The 22,266-nt window shown below is 39.6% G+C and overlaps 1 protein-coding gene and 1 long non-coding RNA gene across 3 annotated transcripts in view; one reads left to right on the top strand and one right to left on the bottom strand.

The window, feature by feature from the left end:
• Positions 1 to 14,182, top strand: part of NDNF (neuron derived neurotrophic factor) — a 46,984-nt gene extending 32,802 nt beyond the window's left edge. For both annotated transcript variants that reach the window (XM_082389658.1, XM_082389659.1), the window contains 2 exons: positions 1,134 to 1,258; positions 2,897 to 14,182. In XM_082389658.1, coding sequence (XP_082245784.1) covers positions 1,134 to 1,258; positions 2,897 to 4,290 — 1,519 coding nt within the window. In that variant the 3' untranslated portion in view covers positions 4,291 to 14,182. The remainder of the gene's footprint in view (positions 1 to 1,133; positions 1,259 to 2,896) is intronic.
• The window catches only part of LOC309627634, a 1,075,643-nt gene that overhangs the window by 13,322 nt on the left and 1,040,055 nt on the right, over positions 1 to 22,266 (bottom strand). The window lies entirely within an intron of this gene.

Raw genomic sequence — 22,266 nt, 5'->3', positions numbered from 1 at the left:
TGAGCCTGGGTGAGATCACACAGGGAATGAGCACGGGTAGAAAACTGTGTCCTAGCACGGGCCCTTGGTTCACCCCATGGGTTAGAGGTCAGGGAGGTGAGAAGAACTGCAGAGGAGACTGATGGAGCAGGTGACCATGGTGGTCAGTTTGGAGAGGGTGTTGGGGTGGATATAGAGAGAATCGAGAGGCAAAGAGGTACCCAGGAGGTGCAGTCTCTAGGAAGTGAAACTTGCTTATTTTTTGCCGTGAAACCAGTGAGGAAACCACTGTTTCCTCCCTTGCAAGATTATGGGCTTTGAAAGATAAACAGAATCATCTAAATTATTCAGAGTAAGAGTATATAGCATTGTTATACATAGACAATATTTTTATTCTACTTAAACGTTCTTTTGAGACATCATTTTAAAAATCTAAGGGGAAAGCGTAGAGGAGAATGTTTTGTTCTTATAAAATGTTTTAAAATCACTAGGTTATTAATTCAATGGAAAATCTTAGTGATAGAGAAATGTGTCTTTCCACTGACTGACACAGTTATCTTTGCCTTTTAAAAATATTTCTCAAATGGTCATTAGATACCTCTCTCCAAAAGGATGTGGAATAGTAAAACTGTGAACAAAAGTCAAGATTGTAAAAACATGAATACAGTGTTATTTTGCCAGAGACCAACACGCATTTTAGAAGGACATTGCTGTGAAAATGATCTTTTGGAATGGTTGGTGCTTTAGAGTGCCCTTGGGGTAACATAAATTTATTGTCAAATTTATGGAAAATGCAGTACCTGTAGGGCAATGTACCTGGAAATTCCTCTTGGTTGTGACCTACTTTGCACTGGTGTTAAATAACACCCCCAAACTGGTAAGTGTTGATTCTTAACTCGAGCAATACCCAAACTCCACGTTTTGGTTCAATGTCTTTCAATTATCTCAGACTGTGTCGATGGTAAGTCTGGTCGCAGAACCTTGGGCTATTGGACTTCCACGGTTACTGCTGAAAATATCATGATTTGTGTCAGATAGCCAGTTTGATTTTCTGTTAAATGAATACAAATTAAACCAAGCGATTTTCCCCAGTAATCTTGGTTGTAAGTGTTAGGATGAATTACCTCGGTCTGAAGTGGTCCACTTTCACCCAGGTATTTCTTTGTGGTTGAAGAAGACAACACCCCACTGTCAGTCACAGTGACTCCCTGCGATGCGCCCTTAGCGTGGACGCTGAGCCTCCAGGAGCTGCCAGAGGACGCGAGCGGGGAAGGCTCAGGTAAGCGGCGCGGTAGATCTGGCCCCAGACCTCTGGATGGATAGCTGAAAGGCTTATGAGACGGACAGCCTTCTCTTAGTAAGAAAAATGGGGGAAGCTGGAGATTTGGGGATGGAGATGAGGGAAATGGAGAATGACATCAGATGGTGGTGATTTGGTAAAATAAAAGGTTGAGAGAGACAGGTGTGTGGGCTGAAGGAGTGAGGAAAGGCAAGAGGTGAGCTTCCCTGGCTGTGGTTTGCAGTCTTGTCTAACCATTGGACTCACCACTGGGGGCTATATATGCTACTGACGACTGCATCCTACCTCAGAGGTTGTGATATAATTGCCCTGGGGTGGGGTCTGGACATTGGGATGGTAAAAGTTCCCCTCCAGGTGAATCTAATATGCACCCAAGGAGAAGAGCCTCTGATCTCAGGGGAATAAAGGGAAGCCACAAAGAGAGAACAAAAGGGCATTGAGCACCACTGAAAGTCCAGGCTGAGAAGAAAGTCAGGAGGAATAGGTCAGGCATTTCAAGAAGATGCAGATGATGGAAAGCAAATAACAGATACAAAGAAATGAGTAGAGTCTGTATGAGGCCCTGGGTTGATGCTGCCTCCCTTTAAGGGGCAAAGGCATCCTAGCTTAAAGTGAAGGCTTGAGATTGGTGCCATGACAGGATGGTAGCAAGCTGGATACTTACAGTGATGTGGGAACACTGTAATTAGGAAAATATTGAAAGGGAACATGGGAAGTGATGAGATTGAGGTAGAATGAATAGTCACATGATGATTGTGTTAATTGCGTGGTTTAGGAATATGAAATTCTACATACCTCACTCTCAACCTGCAGTGATCAGCTGGAAAAGATCCATTCCCACTCTGGCTACACAGTCCTTCTCTGGGTCTTCTAACACTGATATCTGTGTGATATCTGATATTAATAGTAACAAAAAATGGAAAACATTATTTTAGTTTCAGTACTTTCCCTATATTCCTCCTGAGCACGTGTTCTACACATTGAAAATTAGGTCCTCTTACTGGTGCTTTATATTCTATATTTTAATGAGATTGTCCAGTCCTACTAACAAAAGCAAAATTAGTGAAATGGCTAGCCACCCAAGTGCAAACTGATAGAATCCTTCTGGTAAGCAGATTGACAGTAGGGATTAGTCTCTAAGAGGTTTGCAGTCTTTGACCTAAAAATTCTACCAGCTGGAATCTATCCTGAAGAAATAATGTAAAATCAGAAAAGCCTTACATATGTAACAGCATTATTATAATGGTCAAAAATTAACCAACAGTTTTATTTTTATGATATAATATTAAGTGAGAAAAATGGAGGTTTCTCTAGGTACGTATATGCATGATAATAAATGTTATAAGGTTGCAGAGAAAATAATACCAACTGCATAAACATGTGTAGAAGGAAGACTGATAGAAATAGACCAAACTATTAATAAAGGACTATCTGGATCTTGTATGAATGGATGATTTTTTTTATCTTGTTCTCTATCTCCCAGTTTTCTACTGGGAACATGTATTCCTTTTATAATGGAGAAAAACTCAATTAAATTGTCTTAAGAACACAATCTAAGGTTAGCAAGCCACAGCACATGCCCTGACGTGTAGGCTGTGCTTCTCTTGTGTCTTTTAGGGGATCCAGAGCCTCTAGATCAGCAGAAGCAGCAGATCATTAATGTGGAAGGCACAGAGTTATTCTCCTACAAAGGCAACGACGTGGAATATTTCATATCTTCTAGTTCTCCATCTGGTTTATATCAGTTGGAGCTTCTTTCAACAGAGAAAGACACACATTTCAAAGTATATGCCACCACAACTCCAGAGTCGGACCAGCCCTACCCTGAATTACCTTATGACCCAAGAGTCGACGTTACCTCCCTGGGATGCACCACGGTCACTTTGGCTTGGAAACCGAGCCCCACGGCCTCTTTGCTGAAACAGCCCATTCAGTACTGTGTGGTCATCAACAAGGAGCACAATTTCAAAAGTCTCTGCGCGGTGGAAGCGAAGTTGAGTGCGGACGACGCTTTCATGATGGCACCAAAGCCCGGTCTGGACTTCAGCCCTTTTGACTTTGCCCACTTCGGATTTGCTTCGGATGCTTCAGGTAAAGAGCGCAGCTTCCTGACAAAGCCGTCTCCGAAACTGGGGCGGCATGCCTACTCGAGGCCCAAGGCTGACATTCAGAAAATCTGCATAGGAAACAAGAACATCTTCACCGTCTCGGATCTGAAACCCGACACGCAGTACTACTTTGACGTCTTCGTGGCCAACAGCAACAGCAACATGAGCACTGCTTACGTGGGCACCTTTGCCAGGACCAAGGAAGAAGCGAGACAGAAGACAGTTGAGCTGAAAGATGGGAAAGTTACAGATGTGTTTGTTAAAAGGAAGGGGGCAAAGTTTCTACGGTTTGCTCCAGTCTCGTCTCACCAAAAAGTCACCTTCTTTATTCACTCTTGTCTGGACGCTGTCCAAATCCAAGTGAGAAGAGATGGGAAACTTCTTCTGTCTCAGAATGTGGAAGGCATTCGACAGTTTCAGCTGAGAGGAAAACCGAAAGCCAAATACCTCATTCGACTGAAAGGAAACAAGAAGGGAGCGTCTATGTTGAAAATATTAGCTACCACCAGACCCAGTAAGCAGTCATTTCCCTCTCTTCCTGAAGACACACGCATCAAAGCCTTCGACAAGCTCCGTACCTGTTCTTCGGCCACCGTGGCTTGGCTAGGCACCCAGGAAAGGAACAAGTTTTGCATCTACAAAAAGGAAGTGAATGATAATTACAGTGAAGACCAGAAGAAAAGAGAGCAAAACCAATGCCTTGGACCAGATACAAGGAAGAAATCAGAGAAGGTCCTCTGTAAATATTTCCACAGTCAAAACCTGCAAAAAGCAGTGACCACAGAAACAATTAAAGGTCTTCAGCCTGGAAAATCTTACCTGCTGGATGTTTATGTCACAGGACATGGGGGGCACTCTGTGAAGTATCAGAGTAAAGTTGTGAAAACCAGGAAGTTCTGTTAGTTACCTTGTATAGAGATATATCACTTAGAACTCCAGGAGAGACATTAAATCACTTTAAGTATAAACTGACTACTCCCACAGCTGAGAGAAGTTGTGACCTGTACTTGTACTATGGAAGAAAGGATATCAACTGGTGTATATTGATGTTTATATAAGTAATTGTTGGAGGAGACTTGGTCTAGTGTGCCCCAATGGTACCTAGTGTGCATCTGATATCCACTGATGTCAAAGAGAAAGGACATCTTGAAGGAACTGCCATCCCTTGCTTTGACCACTGCATGAACCGCTTCTAAATTATTTTATCACCTAAAAATTTTGAATATGCCATTCATTGCACACATCCACAAATGCAAATTATTCCTCTCAATAGATGCTAGGATATATATAAATTATTTTATAAAGTCTTGTTTTAAATGTCAGTGTTTCTATGATTGTAAACTATTAAATTCTTTTCCTGTTAAAGTACGGATCTAATCTAAGTATATTAAGTGGACAGCCCTTTAGTCAGTTCTATTGCTATTGTAAATTCTTATCTGTTGAGTAAAATGTTTAAATACTGTATGTATCTCATGTACAAAGTTGACATACATTATATTCATGTATATAAAATTAAAGATATTAGATTATATACTGTTCATTTTCCCAAGCAGCTACCTTGGTGTATTCAATTTCTATTCTGTCCCCCAAACTGCGCCTTTATGTAATTTTGCACCAGGTTTGACCCTTTTTTTAATAGTTAAAAGGCATGCTGCATCTCTCTAAAGTTACTGTGGCATTAGAGACAGTTATTGAAATTTGTATTTTGACATTGAATAGGAGCTAGCTGTTGTGAGAATTGAGAGCGCACCAATGGACTTAGAATAAGACAAGCCTCAAAATACTGTAGCTCGATAAGTATTCAACAAATCGTCCTTAACAACCTAAAATATATTACCTTTATTTTAAAAATAAGCATCTATTTTAAGTACAAAATTGGGATATGCCAAATATTTTCCAGCTGCTTGAATATTAGCAAAATAATTGTTTTGATTTCTACTGGGAGCAACTAAGCAACTACCAATTAGGACTGTAATTAGTAATGAGAAAAATATGGAAGCTGCTGTTTTGTAACATTAACAGTCTGTTACTTTTAGCTTTGATTTCTCATGAATCTTCAAAAAGTAATTTAGGTGTAAGATAAAATTTAGGCAAATAATAATAGAAACCTTCATTTATCAAAAACTCTTTACAGAGGGCAGTTTTAGATAGTTTCATTCTCCACAGGTTCTATACATGATGTGTCATGAAAACACTGGAGGATTCAGAAGAGTCTGGGATTTACAGTCAACTAGGCTATGTGGCTTTAGGAAAATCTGTTACCTCCCCTTGTTCCTCTTTCCCATTTATAAAATTAGGTGGTGATAGATTTGGATAAGATGATATTATAGGATACCTTCTATCATGAGACGTTGTCTTTTGTAGAATTCTATGATTCTAAATTAGAAAGTGTTTCTGTAACTACAAGTGGGGCAGGTGTAATTCCTTAACCACTACATTTCCCCTATGTGCTGGCACCACCTTTCATGTGGTGGGCATACATGAGTAGCATTCTTACGGAGTATAAAGTCACTATGCCTTGGGGAGTATAAGTGGTGGTCCTTATGAAAGGACCACCGTAGGAGAAAATATCCCCCCTAAAAATGTGTCATCCAATTCATCAGTGTTAAGATATCAAAACAAAATTTATCATATCCGTATGAAGCATTATGACACCTGAAATAATTTTTTAAAAGGAAGAAAGCTCATGTCCCCAGTGACCACATAACCAACCAACTTGGAAGGAGAACTTTAGAACTGACAATATCCCAGAGACCTTCTTATCCTAAGTTATAAATACGGTGCCTTTGGAAGGAGAATCAACTTTCTCATATTACTCACCAATATATTATTACAGAGCAATGTGCTAAATGGGACTACAGTGAATCAAAGAGTTATTGCAGCTTCTGAAGGTGATGGACTTAACTCTCAGATATTGCTAAATGCCTGGGAAACGCTGGGAGCCAGGCCAAGTCAATTTAACCAAGCTTTTATTTTTTAGCCAACTGGGATGGCAGTTTCTATGTAGTCTGGATATACCAGAGAATTCTTTCATGGTCCCAGTGAAATTTGCCTTTTAAAAATTATGGGAAAATTAAACACACATTGTAAAACTTCTATCACTCATAAAGGAAGAGAGAAACCTATTAAAAATAAAGCTCTCTTATTTACTAATGTGTTTAGATTTTAGGAGCATTCAGGTAAACTGAGGACAAGAAAGAAAAATTTGTTCTTAATTAACAAAAGAACTAGAAAGCTAATATGAAAGCACCACCTTTTCTCCATTAAGCTCCGGGATAGCTATATTGAGAACAGGGCATTTAGAATACCAAGTATAGCCATAGTATCATTGAGGAGGGAGGAATCTCTAAGGACATTTTATTTGAGTTCACTATCTTTATTTTTCAGGTGCAAAAGGAAATTGAATACCAGAGAAATAAAAAGAAAGTTCTCATAGTCGAAACAAATAAGCAATAGAATTGCTTAGACTCCAAAATCCTTACTAGAATATAAATCACCAATTCTTAGGGAAAAGAAGTCACTTATGGATTATTTTCCAAAAGAAATAAAATTTTTATCTTATTTATGACTTCAAAGCAACTCATTCTTAAAGACCATTTCAAATTTCGTTAAGACTGTGTGTGTAACCTATAACTGACAACTTCAAACTTGTAAGAAAAAAAAATTTATGATTATTTTTAGAGACAGAAAGTATTCTAATCTAGGTTTGCATGTACACACAAACTGAGGCTGTTAAGTTCATTAGTCAATTATTTTAATCTAAAACTATTCAGAATCTATAAAAGTTTATAGCAGATGATTTTCTTGCTTAAGTTATAATCAAAGTCTAGATTAATTTTTTAAACATGCATCAGAGGATTAGTGCTGGAAAGGAGATATGCATTGCTTATTTTAGTTACTCAGAATGCACTTGGAAAAGTTACGATTTTTGTATCCTGAAAAGCCAAATGAAGCGACTTCAAATAAAAAATCACTTAGATGAACTTTAGAGTTTGAAATCAGTTTTAATGATTTTTAATAGTTTGGGAGGTCCAGACACCATTGAAAATACACACACACATACACACACACACGTTTTGAATACAGTTCAAGGAATTTGTTGGACCTGAAACCAAGAGGAATCTCTTCCAACACATTACTAATGCCTCTTAGAGATCACCTAGTTCAACTATCTCAATTTATAGATGAGGAAATTGAGGCCCAGCTAAGACTAGAACCCAGATTCCTGTACTCCCAGTTTAATGTTCACTCCAGGAGTTCATTTTAAACACTTCTTCACTCCAGAAGGCATGCAGCCGCTCACCCAGACCATGCACCTTTGTCTCTCTTCACTGGCTGGCTTCAAAACAAAAACCAGCATCTGACTTGAAGAACAAGGTCATTTGGAGCTCTCCAGCCACTTCCTTCCCCACTTAGATATGGCGCAATAGAGATAAAGTCAGCTGGGAACTTGCCTGTGGGTCCTTCCCCGAGGACCAAGCAAAGTGACTTCAGCCCGATTTCAGCTGTCCTCTGTTTGAAGTTGTCCACAGGACCTGGGAGACATCAGGACACACTCAGCATTGTGTTTTTCCCAGAGAGTTTTGGCCAGAAGAATATGCAGTAGCTTGGGATTTGGTCTTTGTTGTTGTGAAGGTGGGAAATGGGAGAGAGGAGAACAGAGAGAGGAAATGGAGCATGGAGGAAAGTATAGTTTTATCTAATTTCTTTCTCAAAGTGGTCTGAGAGATCAAGGGAAGTGAGAGATCTAATACAGCTTAATTTTATTAAGGTTTTGGATTCTGTTCTACACACAACCTGACACTGGAAAATTTGATAGATCATCATCCACTGTATTAAAATTGCATCCCGCTATTTGCTAGGAATGGTTGATCATGTATCTGGGTAAGATTTCCTTCATTTCTGTTCGTTTGCATTCCCCTTCCTCAACCTTTGAGAAATAAACTTAGTAATCAAAGTTTAGAGTGAAATTACTTAGAATGGCTTTTCATATCCACCCTTATACCTCTTTCAAAGATATTTTACAATATTCTTTCAAAGTATAAAATATATAGAAGGCTATTGATCGCCGTCACAGAAAAATAACTGGTTCCCAGATGGAAGAGTGCAAGGCCTTAGGGGTAGTTATGTTGCTATATTGTCATTATTCAGATTCTAATGAAGACAGTGTGGCATCAAGTGTTAGAGGGGGAAGAGAGTAGTGCCGGGAGGGACATTGCATCCTAGTAAAGGACCCCTTAGTAAACAGAGAAAAGAATGAATGTAACTTGTCAAGCCATTGCCCCACAGGGGAGAATTTTCAGAAAAGTGTAAGGTTTTCTGGAAACTTGTTAGAAACTTAGAGTCTAGAAACTTTGAAGCAGGGGCACATCAAGCAGGCTCCCAGGATGTGGACATGTCCCAAGACTTCAGAATTTGAAATAATTTTATGAATTGAGACTAAGGTGTAAAACAAAGAAGTCACAGCAGATGGGTTCTTGTTATGGGTGATGAGATCCAGACAGAACAGTAAAAAAAATAATAATAATAACCATCTTACAACTAAGAGAAGCAATGAATGCATTGCTTTGTTTTTGAGTCCGGTGCTATTGTCAGAAAGTGAGCTTTAAGAAGCAATTTCAAAATGTTTCCAGTCTCTCTCTGCTTGTGTAAATACTTGCCAATATTAATATCCAATCAAACTGTCATAATTTGGAAAGGAGCAAATATCCATTTCTTGTCTATGGTTAGCCCTTGGTGTAATCTTTCTACATTGTGTAAATAAGGCAGCACAGAATTATATAAACAGTTGTTTTAAGATACACTTGACAAGACTCCCAAATGTCCATATTTAATTATAATTCTGACAGGATTTTGCTTCTGAGAAAAATTATTTGTAATAAACGGAACCAAGTACATTAATACATAGCAGGGTTAGAAGTCTGACTGTTCAGTCTCATCCCTTCCTATAAAATGAACTCTGACCTATTAAATAAAATTAACATATTGCTACTTTTACCGTGCAGGTTGGAAAATTTCCCCAATGCCAAATCAACAAGCAGTTTTTGGAAGCAGTTTGTTACCCTCAAAAGCCACAGAGATGTCACATAGGCCTCTGCATTTGACTGACCAATTTTGTGCCCTTCTGTGGGTCCATATGGTTAAAATACCTGGATTGTGGCTGAACCGTTTAAGAGTTATAACCACAGATATAGTTTGCTGTGTGAGCAATTTGCTAAGAGCAACTGGTGTAGTCACAGATATGGCCCATTTCCAATGGTTGTGTCTCCAAGTATCCCACAAGTAGCCTTAGTGACATTTAAAGTTTCCTGGTGCTTCTGGATGTAGTAAGAACTTTACTTGAGACCAGCAAAGAGGCAAGTGAAACAACTGAGAGAGACAAATAAAGGTACAAATATTTTTAAAATAACCAAATAAAATTCAACCAATTTTACTATGGTAAAATGTCATTTTAAAAACATGTTTTTAAAGAAATAACATACTCTTTTAGCTCTTTTTAATGGTAGTGTTGAATATCTCCTTCCTGCCAAATAAAGCTTGCCATTCTTCCTCAAATAAAGAGGCCAAGGTCTAAATTACAGGTTGCCCAGTTTTGACTTTTTCCATCACGCACATGATCACGGGTTCTCTTGGCTTATCCACAGGTGATCTTCAGGTATGGAAAAAGATGACAAAGCTATGAAAGCAGGGTAAGATCCCAGCACTTACATTTAAATTACTTGCATTTTGTGCAAGTTCCGTTGACTAATGGAAGAGAGCTGGGCTTCAAATACAGCTGTGTGCTGAACAAACTTCACTGCTCTGAATACTGAACTCCAATTCCTTTGCGGATTCCATGGGCAAGCATTCTGAAGGCCTGAGTTCAAATGTGCAGATAAATACTCAGTGCTGGAGTTTTTGGTGCCAAAGCATACAGAATACTTATGTTCTGCTATGGAAATCTTGGAAGAACAGAACTTCTGTTTTTAATATCTCTGAGGATTTAAAACGGTTCTTAAACTACTTATTACCTTTCATAAAACGTATACCTCCTTTAAAAGTCTCTTGGTGGCTTACCTATATTTAAAAAAAAAGAAAACAATACTTTTTGATTCCACTGAGTTTTCTCTTCTCTACTGAAGATAAACAAGCTAATAAGAGAAAGGACAGCAGTGGAAAGAGTGTAGAAATGGGACTCAGGATGTGTGGTTTTTTTAACTTCTGTGGTCTTGAGCTTTCTCATTTGTAAAATGAGAAGAGTGATGATCTCTTAAGATTCCTTTTGGTAAAGCAGGGAAACTAACAACCTTTAAGCACATACTGAGTGCCAGGCATGTGAGATACAATTATTTAATCCCCATAACAACTCTGAGATGAAGACATTATTGCAGTCTCATTGAACAAACAAAGATCCCAAAGAACAAAGAAATTACATAATGTGCTCAAGGTCACAAATTGAATAAAAAATGGATACATCTGACTCCAAATGTATGCATCTTTCTATTTCCATTTGTGTGGTGTGAGCTCTAGTGCTTATTAATGAACTTACAGAATAGAATACATGAGGAGACAATTGATTAAAATGGGGAAAATTTAAAACATATTCAAAGGTTGGCCTGGACATTTATCAACAAATTATCTTTGACGTGGATAAATATGAAGACCTAGAGACAAAAGAGAAATAATTCACAAAGGATCACTAAGTTCCTTTTACTGTGTAGGATTTCTCCATTTAATGATGTCTTATACTATATCACAACAACCTTTCTTGCTATTTGCTTATATATCTCATTATACAGAATTTGCTGTAATGCTTGCATAAGATAAAATGTGTCTGTAATATGATGCCAATAAACCTTTATTTAATGCTTTTGTGTTTTAGCATATAGAGTTGTCTGTGGTTGTTTGGGATTTTGTTTTGTACATATTTACTTTCTTTTGTTATAGGTTTTTTAATTGCAGATACTTACTGGGCCTTCATTTATATGCCAGCCCCCGAGCTGAGGCATATTGTGATAATCCACACAACAGTCTTATGAGGTAGATACTATTATTCCACATTTTACTGATGAAGAAACCAAGGGTCAGAGAGGTTAAGTAACTTCCCCGATATCACACAGCTAATAAGGGGTACAACTCAGTGTCAAATCCAGGGTTATAGATAAAGCCAGTGCTGGAAGGGGTGATTCTCATTTCCTGCCTTTGGGAAAGATCCTCTGACTTCCCATGGAACCCACTGGCACAGATTTACTTTTAAAGTTTGCTGGACTTGTGTTCATTCTACTAAGGACTTAACTTTGTTGGCACATTGAGTATTTGATATTGACATTCTCCTGATTCGCTCTCTTATACCTTTGTTCCCATATAAATTTTTCCTATGCACCTGGCATTTAAGAAGCTCACACAGCCACTGCCTGAGTCGCAGGCTGAAAGCTGGTGAACTCTGTGTCCTGCCTGGGGAAAAAGCAGCTGACGACAGGGTTCGAGCATCACCTTTGGGGCCAGTGAGTTAGTTGATATGACTTCTTTGGTTGAACTCTTTCCTAGACAGTGCTAAGGAGAGACGAGGGCTCTGTTGCCCCTTTAGCCCCTCCCCCATTTAAAAAATATTTTTTTCCTAATTGCGAAGGTAGTGTTTGTTATAAAAAGAAAACTACAACAACTAAAAAATTACTCAAACCTATACCATGAAACTTGAACCTTCACTATAATTCTATTCCCCAATGAAAACTGTTTTTAACAATTCTGTTTACATTCCAATACTTTTTCCTTCCCTATATATAAACTACTATTTATTATTACCATTCATTTTTACCAAATATGGAATTATACTAAGCACACAGTTTTGCAACTGGCTTTTTTCATTGAATTTGATATTTGGGCCCACATTCCATGTCAGCTTGATCCCATTCTTTTTCAAACATCCTTTCTTCCCATTCTCCTCAGATATGTAAAATGTGTATCCATATGAACACACAATGATGGTCTCCATCAGTTACATGTTAAACCATCCTCAAATTCAGGACTGAACCATCGCTGACCTCTCCTGTGTTCATTGTTGCATACGGGCGTCCTCTCCCAACAAGTGACAGACTCTCTCCTTGACCTGTAGTCAGGCTGGTCTGAGCTGCCTAGGCTTGGATCTCCAGTGTCCATCCTGGGAGGGCCTGCATAGCCCAGTTTTAGCAAGAATCCTGCTAAATCAGTTTAGCCCGAATCCCCCACCCTGGAATCTGATGACTCTGGACATCTGGCCAAATTTCTCATCCCCTACCCCCCACCCCCACCCCCAGATAATATCATATCACCCCAGCCTGCCTTCAGCAAGAATCCCATTAGGTCAGTTTAGCAAGAATCACCATACCCTCATCATAATTTTTCATCCGCTGACCCCCTCCTCCCACCCTGCTCTTTGGCTGTAAATCCCTACTTTTCTTTGTTGTATCCTGAGTTAAGCCCAATCTCTCCTTGCTGCAAAACCCCACTGCAGCAGTCCCTACCCCTATTGCAACCATCCTGAATACAGTCCACCTTCCTATCTGAACAAGTATCAGAATACATTTTTTTAGCACAAGCAAACTCCTTCCAGACCTTGTCTTCATCTTCAGCCTTGTCGATATCTCCGTGGGAGTGCTCACCCACCGTGTGGGATACTGCTTAGGGGTCCGTGCACACATGATACCCACAATCAGGCAAATATATTCAAACGTAAGTTCAAAGGAAATGTTTCTAAAGCCCAGTTGACATGATTGTGATATTAACATTTATATTTAACACTCTTGGGAGGATCTGTGTTTCTGATCCAAACTACTCAAGTTGACATTGGCAAGGAAAGCTGAGATTCTACGTAGAAATTGTCCCTGAGTCCACGTGACGCAGAGGTTGGGTTAAAAGCAGGTCGTTCCCTGGCTTGTCTTTTATGATCACCCTCATAAACCTCTACCCCACCCCACCCACTTAATACCATGAGAGCAAGGAACCAAGTCCTTTCAATCAAAGCAGTTCTTCAGTCTACATGTGTCTTGGATCGTAATCAGTTTCCCGGGAGGGGTGAGAATAGTGAGGAAGGAAAGTCTCTTATCTATTCACCCAGTGCTCCCAAACAATTCTGTCAGAGATGAAAACGACACACGTCTTCAAGCCACCTTGAGGCTTTCTCCTTTGCAGGCAGCTCTTTGGAGCGTTCAGGTAGGGGACTGAATGGCAGGCACCAACAAGGGCAGAGACTGGTTCAGTATCTGGATCCTCTCAGGGTTAAATGTCGTGACACTCTTCTCTGACAAGAGCTGGAGCAAATACCTTTAAAATTCCCATTTCATGCTCATTACAAATTCAGGTTAAATGAAGTAACCATAAAAAGTAAAATGAAACTACTCTCAAGGGAGCTATAGAGGACTGAACTAAGAATTGGAAAGTATTTTTAAAGACTATATAATAAAAATGATTATTGCATCTGCATTTTGGGTAAGACAAAATACAAAGTTAATGCCAACATCTGGTTTGTTGTACAAGTCCTGATTTTATATGTATTTACAAAACATTATGTATATTTTATATAAATACACAGAGAATATAAAGTTATTTACAAAACCATATATAGACTATAGCCATAATATATTTCTCTTGGATTTATGCTTTCATGTCCCAGAATGAGAATGTCTTCTAATTTTTCTTTCTCAGACTGCCTTTGTCTGGTTTTCTTATAAAGGTTTTCTTTGCTTCACAAAATTGATTGGAAAGCTTTCCTTCTCTCTCTATCCTCAGAAACAATTTGTATACTATTAGGAGTTACTGATTTCTTGAATATTTGATAAAACACACCTGTGAACCATCTGGTTCTATTATCCTTTGGAGCGTTGTGACTATTCTATTTATTTACTGATAGTATTCTCTCAAGTTTTCTATTTTATCTTAAATCAAAAATTTAATTTATATTTTCTTTAAAATTTGTCATTTTACTTAAATTTTCAAATGCACTGCTCCAAATTTATTCATAGTATTATGTTCTTTAAATATTTTACATACTTTTAATTTCATTTCCTTTATTATTTTTAAATTATTTGTGTCTTGTTTTCTTAAATCTTCCCAAGAGCTTGTCAATTGTTTTATTTTTCTCAACAAAAGCAGCTTTTGGTTTTATTACTCTTTTAAATTGTTTCTTTGTTTTATGTTTTGTTAATTTCTAATGTTATCTCTATTGCTTTCCTCCTTCTGCTTTCTTTGCATTTAATTGCATGAGTTGATCACTTAGCTTATATATTTTCACTTTATTTTCTAACTGTACAGCTTAATGTATGTAAATTTTAAGAAATCATCTAGGAGGCCAGGGGATCCCAAAACGGAATACAGATTTTGGCCAGAGGATCTAATTGTATTACAAATGTATGTGAAACCACACCACTGAAGGGGATGGTTTTGCTGGGGGGCGGGTGGGAGGGGAGGGAATTGCTGACCTATGTAACTTTGGAAATGAAATGGAATTTGTAAAACTAAGAGCAAAAGAAACTTACATGAGCACTATAGTCCAGTTGACAAAGTTGTTTCCCATGGGGGTAAGTATTAACAATTCTGGTACTGCTATGAGTATATACTGGAATTGGACAATTGGGTAAATGTATGGCAGATGGGGGAAGCTGGCTTTTCACCGTTGGAATGGGAGATTACTGATAAACAAGGAGAGGAGGCTAGAATCCATGTGATGGTGATGAAATAGAGTTGGAGATGCCAGTATAAACTCATATTTAGAATAATATAAATACAGATGGTTATGTATAGAAAAGTTTATCAGTACATGTATATACATGGATTAGTATACACACATGTATTTCTATGCTCTGTCAATGAGAGAGTGTGGAAGCCGTGACACCCCAGTAGCAATAAACACAGCTCTCACCCAGATCTTGGTTTCTGTCTTAGTGAAACAGAACAGAATCCTATGGTCCTTGCCCCTCATGTCCTCAGCCTGCCTTTTGTCTGTGGAGAAACTTTAGCCAAAGAAGAAGTTTAATCAGAGAAGTGAGAAAATGCAGAAACAAAGGAAAACAGTCCAACAAGACTAAATAATAATACTTTAGTCAGTAAGCAAAGTCAAGGGCCTTTAGCTCCTCTTCAAGGGCTATAGATAATATTCCGAGCCACATCCTGGGAGCTGTCTTATAGACACTGAAACCCCTCACCAGGTGGAAGCAGTTAACTACATGATGACCAGACTGCAGCCATGACATGAGCTGCCACGATTCTGATGACCGTCAGAGCTGACCGCGCTGTTTCTGTATATAGCCCCCTCCCTGCATCGATAAAAGCTCTTGCCGACATCTGAACTACAGCAGCTTTCCTTTCCACCAACTTCGCCTCTTTATGGGCTTTTGCGCAGCGAGCAGCCGGACCCCACTTTCAGGAACAGCTTTTGAGTCCGGCATGGGGCTGCCGCGCTCTCGTGACAGCTGGCTCCCCGGGGGCTTCCCGAGTAGCGCGCAGCCGTGACGACACGCCCGGACCGGACGGCCGCGAGGAGCACGCTGCTTGTGGCTAGCTGGCCCCGAGAGGGAGATTTTGGGGGGCATTCGTAGGAGCTGCTGAAACCATTTGTTTCCGGGATTCTCCCTGGCTCTCCCTGGCTCGGGACTGGTTGCCAACTTCTTACACTTTTCCTTGGTGGAACGGAAATGTGCATCTGGACGAGCTGCTGAGCTCCAAGACCGAGTAAGTCCACCGGTGTGCATCCGGGCAAACTTCACTTTTTTTTTTTTTAAATTTTATTTATTTATTTTATTTATGGCTGTGTTGGGTCTTCGTTTCTGTGCGAGGGCTTTCTCTAGTTGCGGCGAGCGGGGGCCGCTCTTCATCGCGGTGCGCGGGCCTCTCACTATCGCGGCCTCTCCTGTTGCAGAGCACAGACTCCAGACGCGCAGGCTCAGTAGTTGTGGCTCACGGGCCCAGCCGCTCCGTGGCACGTGGGATCTTCCCAGACCAGGGCTCGAACCCGCGTCCCCTGCATTGGCAGGCAGATTCTCAACCACTGCGCCACCAGGGAAGCCCCAAACTTCACTTTTGAGCCCTGAGTGTCGTTTGGGCACTTTGCCGATTAGTTCTGACTGTGTCTGACGTTGAGGGCCATTTGTGAGCCCTGAACTGCTATTTGGGCATTTTGCCAATCGGTTCTGACGTGTGTCTGACCTTGAGGGCCATTTGTGTTGGGGAGGTGTTTGTTTGGGACTCCTCTCAGAGCAGGGGTCCCCGAGCCCCGGGCCACAGACCAGTGCCGGGCCGCAGCCTGTTAGGAGCCGAGCTGCGCGGCAGGAGGCGAGCGTAGGACAAGCGAGCGAAGCTTCATCCGCTGCCCCCCATCGCTCGCGTTACCGCCTGAACCTTATTACCACACCCACAGCCCACCCTTAAATTGATTTCTCACAATTCTGGAGGCTCTTAAGTTCTGGAGCCTGAACCTTACCCACACGCCCCTCTCCTGCCCACCCCCGCCCCGCCCCGCCCGCGGAAAACTTGTCTTCCAGGAAACCAGTCCCTGGTGCCAGCCAAAAAGGTTGGGTACCACTGTCTTAGAGGATTTGTGACAGTTCTGTCTTCTGGTGTGTGAATGTGTATTCCGTTTGTGTGGTTGGTATTCTTGTTGCATTTTGTAAAATGAGAAATTCAGGTTCTGTTCATGAGAAAGATTTTAGCTATGAAACTATGACTAAAGAAAAAGAAGGATTTTTTTTTAAGCATTGTGTGGCCACCAACATTATCCTTCCAACTCCAGAGAAAACTGGTTAAATTGAAACTCTTTTGAAACTCCAAAACTGGTTCTTTTTGCATATGCAGTTACAGAAAGCTGGCTTGATAAAGTACTTTTTGCAGAATTCTGACTCTGAGAGAATAAAAATATTCCTAGGAGAAAGCTTAAAGTTAACACTCATCATGTCCTTGAAATACAAACACAACCCACTTTGCCTGAGACTTCAACCTTGGGTTAATTACTAGAACTTCAAGCCAGAAAAAAAAAAAAGAAGAAGAAGAAGAAAGAGGGTTTGGGTTTATTAAACATGTATCTTGTATCACATTAAAAAGAGATTGTGCTCTGAGAAAAATGTATGTTTTTAAAGGTTATAAAATATGTTCTTAAGTTTGCCAATCAAAAAGTGCTGGTATGACAGTTCAATTACTTGTTTCTTGGTTTTGTTAAGGTTTTCAAGGATTAAAATTTGTAATACATAAAAATGATAAGGGAAGCATTTCCGTATGTAAAGCAAATAGGACATGTTTTGCCGGTGAGAGAAGATACAAAGACTGGAGATATTTTTGTTGAGGGGGAAAAGAAGGAGAATAATTTTGTCCTAGGTCTGGTTACTTATGTATAGAGAAAATAGGGACAAGTTAATATGGATCCAGAAAGCATAAAATGTTTGTGAAAAAGGAACTTTGAGAAAAGAATTGTGTATGTTGAAAGGATTAAGATTAGATTGAATTTAATTAGGTAAGTGAATTTTGTTACTAACAGTAAACTAATGCAAGATTGAATTTGGTTTTCTCTCTATGGGAAGAAAACAAAGTTTTCCTGGAATACTGAGATGCTTTTGATAACAGATTGTAAGTTTCTTTCTCTAGCTAACTGAGTTTTCCAGAGGGCCCCTGAGGCATCTCAGAGAAAAATATTAGTAAGAAATTTAAAGAACTCTAATGGAAAGCTATTGTTTTACTTCTAACCATACTTTTGACTCCAGTGTTCAAGATGAAAAAATTGTCTACTGAAGTTTTCACAGAATATAACTACTTATGATGTGTATCACTGCTGGCTTTAAGTTTACTGCTTGAAGCACATGTACAAAGTCTGTGTGACAATTGGGTATAACTGACAAAATGTATAGCCTATAAAATGTTTCCCTATCAGCATACCTCTTTATACTTGTATGTTATGTCTGATTAGTTTTCCCCCAAAATAGATGACTAGGCAAACATAGAAACAAATAAGTAGGCCTAGTACTGACAGACAGGAATTGAGCCACTGAGTGGAAACTGAGCCACTATGGCAATGCTGGAAAAATATATTAATTATCAGTGCTTTCTATGAAAAGATTTACAATTAAAAGGGGAAAATGATGGAGGAAATTTTCACATATTGAGGTATGGGGAAGTCATTCTGGCTTATACATGATTTAATTTGAACTTTAGGCTAACGAAAACATCCTGTTTGTGGCCTATTAAGCATACATTGTACACCTGCTTTAACCATTAAGAAAAAAAAAATTCAGAGAACGATACAAAGATGAATTTTGATTATTATTCTCATTGTAATAGGTCAACTCATTTTCAAATGTTTGTCTAGGTACTATGACAAAGTAATCGAAGAGAGAGGTAATATTTTCAGAATAGAAAATATTGATTCTAAGCTTGGAACTTGAGATTTGCTCCAACTCTGTGTCCATTCCCCAATTAGGTAGCACTACCCCCCATTTCAGCAGAAATTAGCCAGAGCGGTCATCGTCCCATTCCCTCAAAGAGCTGGGAAAAATTGAAACAAAAATGGAAACTAAAACCGATTTCCTTTGCCTAGTTTATGAAATGGAACAGGACCCTGTGGTCCTTGCCCCCCATATCCTCAGCCTGCCTTTTGTCAGTGGAAAAACTTTAGCCAAAGAAGAAGTTTAATCAGAGAAGTGACATAATGCAGAAACAAAAGAAAACAGTCCAACAAGACTAAATAATAATATTGACAGTTTAGTCATTAAGCATAGTCAAGGACTTTTTGTTCCTTCTCAAGGGCTATAGATAATATTCCGAGCCACATCCTGTGAGCTGTCGTATAGATACTGGAATCCCCACCAGGTGGAAGAAGTTAATTGCATGATGACCAGACGGTAGCCATGACATAAGCTGCCACGATTCTGATGACCGTCAGAGCTGACTGTGCTGTTTCTGTATATAGCCCCCTCCCTCCATCGATAAAAGCTCTTGCCGACATCTGAACTAAAGCAACTTTCCTTTCCACCAACTTTGCCTCTTTATTGGCTTTTGAGCAGCGAGCAGTCAGACCCCAGTTTCGGTAACATTAGTCTGTCTGGGCTACTATAACAAAATATCATACTTGGTAGCTTATAAACAACTTAAATTGATTTCTCACAACTCTGGAGGCTCTTAAGTTCTGGAGCCCTCTTAAGGATTGCGGACTGCCAACTTCTTGCTGAGTCCTCACATGGGATGAGCTAACTTTCTGAGGCCTCTTTTAAAAGGACACTAATCCCAGTCACGTGGGCTCATGACCTAATCTTTCTTTTTTTCTTTTTAACATCTTTATTGGAGTATAATTGTTTTACAATGGTGTGTTAGTTTCTGCTTTATAACAAAGTGAATCAGTTATACATGTACATATATCCCATATCCCCTCCCTCTTTGCGTCTCCCTCCCACCCTCCCTATCCCACCCCTCTAGGTGGTCACAAAGCACCGAGCTGATCTCCCTGTGCTATGCGGCTTGCGATGGTCCAGCCACCGCAAGGGGTCTCCAGGTCCCGATGGAGAGGGGTAAGGGACTGAATAGCACCGTGAGTATGGGGTCAGAAGGACCAAGACAACTGATGGTTGCAAGGTACTTTATATAGAATTTACTGAATCTTATATAGACAGAAGATGAACTCATTATTAGACAATAATCCCATGGAATTGCTTATCGTCTCAGTTCAGTCACTACCACAAGTTTACAACAACTATCCTTGAACATCATCTTCCCTTAACCAGGCTCACACACAGCCCCCAGCCATAAGGAACAACCAGGACTCTCAGCTCCCTGAGGTCTCCTGGCTTGAGATAGCTTTGCTAATCTCTTTTACATTCCTCAGGCCTGGGAAAAAGAGTGCATTCCAAGGTAAGGGCTTTGCTTTTTGTGAGAGACATACTGTCTCCTCCAGGAGTTACCTCCGGCTAAGACTACATGCTTCCCACACGGCTGCTTCCCACTAGCTATCTATTTTACGTTTGGTAGTGTATATATGTCCATGCCACTCGCTCACTTTGTCCCAGCTTACCCTTCCCACTCCCTGTGTCCTCAAATCCATTCTCTATGTCTGCATCTTTATTTCTGTCCTGCCCCTAGGTTCTTCTGAACCATTTTTTTTTTTTTTTTTAGATTCCCTATATATGTGTTAGCATACGGTATTTGGCTTTCTCTTTCTGACTTACTTCACTCTGTATGACAGACTCTAGGTCCATCCACCTCACTACAAATAACTCAGTTTCGTTTCTTTTTATGGCTGAGTAATATTCCATTGTATATATGTGCCACATCTTCTTTATCCATTCATCTGTCGATGGACACTTAGGTTGCTTCCATTTCCTGGGTATTGTAAATAGAGCTTCAATGGACATGGTGGTACATGACTGTTTTTCAATTATGGTTTTCTCAGGGTATATGCCCAGTAGTGGGATTGCTGGGCCATATGGTAGTTCTATCTGTAGTTTTTTAAGGAACCTCCATACTGTTCTCCATAGTGGCTGTATCAATTTACATTCCTACCAACAGTGCAGGAGGGTTCCCTTTTCTCCACACTCTCTCCAGAATTTACTGTTTGTAGATTTTTTGATGATGGTCATTCTGACTGGTGTGAGATGATACCTAATTGTAGTTTTGATGTGCATTTCTCTAATGATTAGTGATGTTCAGCATCCTTTCATCTTCTTTGGAGAAATGTCTATTTCGGTCTTCTGCCCATTTTTGGATTGGGTTTTTGTTTTTTTGACATAGAGCTGCATGAGCTGCTTGTAAGTTTTGCAGATTAATCCTTTGTCAGTTGCTTCATTTGCAAATATTTTCTCCAATTCTGAGGGTTGTCATTTCATCTTGTTTATGGTTTCCTTTGCTGTGCAAAAGCTTTTAAGTTTCATTAGGTCCCGTTTGTTTATTTTTGTTTTTATTTCCCTTTCTCTAGGAGGTGGGTCAAAAAGGATCTTGTTGTGATTTATGTCATAGATCATTCTGCCTATGTTTTCCTCTAAAAGTTTTATAGTGTCTGGCCTTACATTTAGGTCTGTAATCCATTTTGAGTTTATTTTTGTGTATGGTGTTAGGGAGTGTTCTAATTTCATTCTTTTACATGTAGCTGTCCAGTTTTCCCAGCACCACTTACTGAAGAGGCTGTCATTTCTCCATTGTATATTCTTGCCTCCTTTATCAAAAATGAGGTGACCATATGTGCGTGGGTTTATCTCTGGACTTTCTATCCTATTCCATTGATCTATATTTCCGTTTTTGTGCCAGTACCATACTGTCTTGATTACTGTAGCTTTGTAGTATAGTCTGAAGTCCAGGAGCCTGATACCTCCAGCTCCGTTTTTCTTTCTCAAGATTGCTTTGGCTATTCAGGGTCTTTTGTGTTTCCATACAAATTGTGAAATTTTTTGTTCTAGTTCTGTGAAAAAGGCCATTGGTATTTTGATAGAGATTGCACTGAATCTGTAGATTGCTTTGGATAGTATAGTCATTTTCACAATGTTGATTCTTCCAATCCAAGAACATGGTATATCTCTCCATCTGTTTGTATCATCTTTAATTTCTTTCAACAGTGTCATAGTTTTCTGCATACAGGTCTTTTGTCTCCTTAGGTAGGTTTATTCCTAGGTATTTTATTCCTTTTGTTGCAGTGGTAAATGGGAGTGTTTCCTTAATTTCTCTTTCAGATTTTTCATCATTAGTGTATAGGAATGCAAGAGATTTCTGTGCATTAATTTTGTATGCTGCTACTTTACCAAATGCATTGATTAGCTCTAGGAGATTTCTGGTAGCATCTTTAGGGTTCTCTGTGTAGTATCATGTCATCTGCAAACAGTGACAGCTTTACTTCTTATTTTGCAATTTGGATTCCTTTTATTTCTTTTTCTTCTCTGATTGCCGTGGCTAAAACTTCCAAAACTA

The sequence above is a fragment of the Balaenoptera borealis genome (assembly GCF_965194805.1).
Source record: "Balaenoptera borealis genome assembly, chromosome: 4".
In the NCBI taxonomy this organism is placed as follows: domain Eukaryota; kingdom Metazoa; phylum Chordata; class Mammalia; order Artiodactyla; family Balaenopteridae; genus Balaenoptera; species Balaenoptera borealis.
This window is presented reverse-complemented; position numbering and strand designations above follow the sequence as displayed.